At 32.2% G+C, this 6,000-nt stretch overlaps 1 protein-coding gene across 1 annotated transcript in view; it reads left to right on the top strand.

Annotated features, from left to right (window-relative positions):
• The first annotated feature begins 564 nt into the window (after positions 1 to 564).
• Positions 565 to 6,000, top strand: part of LOC140892948 (calcium-dependent protein kinase-like) — a 30,871-nt gene continuing 25,435 nt past the window's right edge. The window contains exon 1 of the mRNA XM_073302011.1: positions 565 to 1,239. Within this exon, the coding sequence (XP_073158112.1) occupies positions 609 to 1,239 (631 nt within the window). The 5' untranslated portion in view covers positions 565 to 608. The remainder of the gene's footprint in view (positions 1,240 to 6,000) is intronic.

The raw sequence follows: 6,000 nt of genomic DNA, 5'->3' as shown, positions 1-6,000 counted from the left end.
ATTATTCTTAACTAATCTATAAAATGACATGAAAAACCTTGGAAATGACAAAAAAAATTAATTATTAAATGAAATAATGAGGATAAAACTTTAAATTCATAATCAAAAGTATTTTAGGACGACATGAATTAAATATAACAATTAATCTACCTTGAATAAATAAATGAACACAAACTAATTATTGTTGAGTACTAATCTATAAAATGACATGAAACACTTTCAAAAACCTTGGAAATGACAAAAATATTAATTATTAAATGAAATAATGAGGGCAAAATTGTAAATTCATAATATAAAGTGTCACTTTTAACCGTATATAGATATAGATATAGATAGATATATAGATTTATATCTTTCTCAAAAAAAGTTATTATAGAAAAAAGATTCAGTGGGTATAAATAAAATAAGGTATATATATAAAGTTTTTTTTTTTTGAAGAATCTATACTAAAGATAAATAAAATAATTAGAATAGATCCCAGAGGAATCAACAATAAAAGGTGGTCACACCACTCGTGTCTGGATTTTCAGACTGCAAAACCCACTGAATAAATAGAAAGAAAAAAAGAAGAACATCCGCTGATAAATCTTGATTATCAAGAAAAATAAATGGGTGGTCTTTTCTCCAAGAACTCCAAAACCAATGGCCATAGACCCCAGCCCCAGCCCCAGCCCCAGCCCCAGTCCCAGCCCCTGCCCCTGCCCCTGCCCCTGCAGGGGCTCCAGAGGTACAATAACATTTTAGGAAAGCCCTTTGAGGATGTCAAGTCAAAATACAACATCGGTAAAGAATTGGGCAGGGGTCAATTTGGCGTCACTTATTCATGCTATGAGATTGGCACTGGACATCCATATGCTTGCAAGTCAATATTGAAGAGGAAACTTGTGAGTAAGAATGATAAGGAAGATATGAAGAGGGAGGTTCATATAATGCAGCACTTAAGCGGGCAGCCTAATATAGTGGGGTTCAAGGGTGTTTATGAGGATGGAGTGTCTGTGCATTTAGTAATGGAGCTTTGTAGTGGAGGGGAGCTTTTCGATAAGATTATTGACCAGGGGCATTATTCTGAGAGCTTGGCCGCTGATCTTTGTAGGCAGATTGTGAATGTTGTGCACCATTGCCATTTAATGGGTGTGATGCACAGGGATCTCAAACCTGAGAATTTCTTGCTCTCAAGTAAAAATGCGAATGCAAGGTTGAAAGCAACAGATTTCGGGCTCTCTGTTTTTATTGAAGGTGGTGTGTATTTTTCTTGCTTCTAGTGCTAAACAGATTTCTCTTTCTTACTTGAGACAATTATATATGTCCCCATTGAGCCAATATATATATAGCATGTATGACCTTTAATCAAGTGTATATACTACTAGGGTTTTCTTTTTGATTGATGGACGTACATAATATCCTTAAATATAAATAAAAGGTTATGGTCATCAGATCACACGACGCAATCATTCTATTCTATTCTCATCGATAGTTAGAGATCGTGAGAGAATATGTAAAAGACTCGCAAATCGTGTTGATATGAAAGACCAAACCATCATATCTACATGAATAGCAATTATATTATGATTCATGTATGCTTCCGCTACAGTTATTGTCTATTCTTAATGATTTAACATAGATAGATTCTGGATTTATGTTTATATGGATTTTTCCCCAATAAGTAGTATCAGAGTCACTCATGTTTAAATCATTCAGATACAATTATATTCGATTTGATCTAATCAAAAACAGAAAGTCATGGAAGGGGTGTTCATCGGTCGGTTCGGTTTTAATTTGTCTAATTTTAGTTTGGTTTTTCGGTTTTCGGTTTATGAAAAATGTAATGCGAAGTCAAACCTTTCTACTTCGGTTCGGTTTTTGTACTATAATGAATCGGGTTATACGGTTCGGTTTGGTCGGTTTGATAATTAATAATACATAACACAATAAAAAGAAAAATAAGTTTTTTGGTCCAGTAACTTTACCCTAGGTTTTGGACCATTAACTTTCCGATGTGGGTTTTGGTATACTAACATTGCATTTTTAGTGTTTTTTTGTCCAACTGTATACGTGTCAGCTTTTGATTGGTCCACGTCATCATTTTGGACCAATCAAAAGTTGACATATATGCAGTTGGACCAAAAAACACTGAAAATGCAAAATTAGTGTACCAAAACCCACATTGGAAAAGTTAATGGACCAAAACCTAAACATAAATAAGTTAATGGACCAAAAAACTTATTTTTTCATAAAAAAAATTAAACATAAATTTCATCCAATATGTAATTTAAATACCCAACACAAAACTTAAATTCATAGTCATATAGTGAAGAAACAAAAAATAACAAACAATACAAGGACAAATATCCTAATTCCTACAGCAGTCTTATAATATTTTCAAAAAAACAAAATAAATTTTGATACGGGTATTTCGATTTTGATACAATTATTAAAATTAATAATATAAATATAATGTAAAATATAATATGTTTTTACATGATTTCTTAGTAAAAACTTTAAAAATAAAGTTTAAATGACTTACATAAACAACAATCAACTAAAAATTACATTAAAAAAATCAACTAATCAGCTATAAATTAAATAAACAACAACAATGAATTAAATAAACAACAATCAACTAAAAATTATTCAAATTGATTATTCATTCACTAAATATCATCTCATTACATATATAATATAAATAAAAAATATAAATAAAATTATTAATTTAATTCAATTTTGGTTTTTTTGGTCATTCGATTTTAACAATAAAGTTTAAATGGCTTACATAAACAACAATCAACTAATCAACTATAAATTACATAAACAACAATAATGAATTAAATAAACAACAATCAACTAAAAATTATTCAAAATGATTATTCATTCACTAAATATCATTTCATAACATATATAATATAAATAAAATTATTAATTTAATTTAATTTTGGTTTTTTTGATCGGTTCGGTTTTGACATATATAATCCAAAACCGAACCAAATAAACTTTGGTTTTAATATTTATATCCGAATTACAAAATACGGTTTTTGGTTCGGTGCAGTCTTTGATTTTTTCGGTTTGAATTTTTGGTTTTTTTGGTTTTATCCGAAATATGAACATCCCTTGGTCACTACTCATGGTGTTGAATCGATATCAAATTTCCAGTCCAAAATTTATTTTTTCGGATTTATTATTTAAAAAACTGGAAAATTTGAGTTTGGAGCAAGTGATGGAGTAGTGGTGGTCGCTGCCTTGCATATTGTCATTGGCCGGTCGAAATTGGTCGGTGGAAGGGCAACGAAGGTGGCATGGATGAAGAAGGTGATGGGTTAGGGTTTTTTGGCCTATTTTTCAAAAATTTGAAAAAAAAAATTAATTTGAAAAAAAAATTAAGGAGAACAAAAATTTCAGATTTTAGGAAAAAGATTTTAGCCCATCGCATATTTTTGGATCAAGTTTGATTTGGTTATAAGCTCATTTTGTTTTTGGTTTTTAAGGATATTTCAGTTTAAAGATTTAAATTTTCAATTATTCAAATAATGATAAAGTTATTTTTATAATATTATATATTTCAAAATGAGCTAATGGGAATAATTATATTTTGAAATATAAAAATTTTCATATATGTAATTTTTGTTAGTATTAATCGGTCCAAAAGAATATTAATATTTATTATGGTTATATATATGTTTAGGGAGGATGAATAATTATTCGATTTTTATGTGAATAATAATAAGCCAAAAGGAATATTATTATTTAACATATTATTTACTATCAATATTCATTATCATTTTATTAGGTTTGCATTATTTGAATTTACGGGCCCAACAAAATATCACCCATGACCAGTTAATTGTTTGATTTGCTCGCGGGTCAACACTGATCATACGGTCAATGGTTAAATAGTTTAATTGGACCAAAATACTTAAAATTTATTTTTTAATAAAATGTCAATTTCTTTGATATTAAATTTGAATTAAAAAAAATTAAGGTATATATATTTTGGGATAAATTTATTGAAGCAACATGTCACAAAAGTGATCTCTCTTGTAGAAATTAATTTGTTTTGGAATATAAAGGTTTTGTACATGTAACTTATGTGAATAATTAATCGACCCAAAGGAAGGTTATTATTTAACAGAATTACATGTGCACTTGTGATAATAATTACATAATTATTATTCAGTTTTACATACGAATAATAAATCGGTCCAAAAGAAGATTTATTATTATTTTTTTAATAAAGTTGCATGTTGTGGTGGGGATTTGGCAAACCTCTATCCATTAGTTGAAAGTAAAAAGAAAGTACAAGAGAGGAGGACTAGGTCAAAACCTTTCGAGGACAGATACACAAAATAAATCAGGAAACTACTTTCAAAGAACATCGAACATAAGGAAGACCAATCCTATCAAGTCTACAAATGTCTCTAAGTAGACCCTGAATTTGATCTGGCTGGAGTGTGGCAGTCCCTAGGAGAATTCCCATGTTGGTGTAGTTCATCCGCTGCCACATTAGTTTCCCTGAAAATGTATGTTTGAATAGAAATTCTTGGATCCGTGTTAGATAATATTTGAGCTCCCGACATATATTAACAACATCAATAATGGCTAGTGCAGCCATCGAGTACCCTTGCAGCCAAACTGGGAAGTAAACATAGAGCTTGCAGATCTTAAGGCCCTTGAGAATGGCTATTAATTCTGCACGAGTGTTTGACCCTATACCAATGGCCTCATAGAAAACAAGAAGAGGCTGCCCAAACTCATTCCATATGATACCCCCTATGGCATATTCGCCACCACCTTTCGAGCAGGCATCAGTGTTAAGTTTGAACGTTCCTGTAGGGATAGGTTTCCAACGCACCAGTTTGATGGAACTGGAGGGTGAGATATACGGATGAATCCCCAGCCAAGAAGCCACATGACTGTATCCCTCCAATGTTCAGCCCATAAAATCCCCGTATTAAAGATGGATATGATATACCCTTTTAAACCTCTAATAGTCCACGCAAATCTCATGTCAACTCCATGGTGTTTTTGATTGTTCCATCCCTTCCATAAGAACCAAAGAATCAGGTAAGGGACGATTTCCTTGATTTGACCAGTCTGACTCCAATCTATATTAGCCTTCCAATTATTGAACCCCAGATGGTTTAAAACTCCAAAAAGATTAGAATAAAAATTCCAAACATAGGTCACCATATAACTAGAGACGAAAAGATAACATAAAGATTCTTGACTTCTGCAACACTGCATTTAGAGGCAAGCCAAATTCATATTTGCTGAAGTATATCATCCATGGCCAATCGTTTATAGAACCAACGCCAACAAAAGATCGAGATTGATGGTCTTAAGAGCTTCAACCAGCAACCTTGAAGCCACCCAAATACTGTCTTCTTGAGTCACACTAACTCTCAAGTAGATTTGGTTAAAAAAACTCCATTAACATAATGTAGCGTCCCAACCCGGATCCACTACTAATCAGAGAATTAAAGCTTATTTATGCATGCAATCATTGATAATCAGAAGTACACTGCGAAAAGTTTAAATAAATGATGGTCGGCGGACTACAACCGGATAAAACAATTTAATTAATACAACCCAATTGAATTAAGACTTAAATTAAAACCTAACAGCTAGTCCTGTTGTCCCTCTCAGGTCACTGACTACTCCGAGTCTCTGGACGCACTGCCTGTGTAACGCTCCATATTCGACGACTATCCTCACTGTATCAAGATGGGTCTTTCCAGAGTGATTATGTCCTCACTCACATTCACCCTGAAAAACTTCTCAGGGGGTCACCCATCCTATAATTTCCCCAAGTCAAGCACGCTTAACTTTGGAGTTTTTATGTGATGAGCTCCCGAAAAATAGATGCACCTTCTTGATATGAGTAATACGTATCAAATATTTTAATCCTTCCTCAACTATGCAGCCTCATACCTACACAGTCTCATAATCTCTCTCATTCAGGCATGGGCTCAGTTCATTCATGTCTCCCTTTTCCTAGAAGTCTGCTAG

This window comes from Henckelia pumila, chromosome 3 (assembly GCF_033568475.1).
Source record: "Henckelia pumila isolate YLH828 chromosome 3, ASM3356847v2, whole genome shotgun sequence".
NCBI lineage: Eukaryota > Viridiplantae > Streptophyta > Magnoliopsida > Lamiales > Gesneriaceae > Henckelia > Henckelia pumila.
Note: the sequence above shows the minus strand (reverse complement) of the source record. Positions and strands in the feature narration are given on the sequence as shown.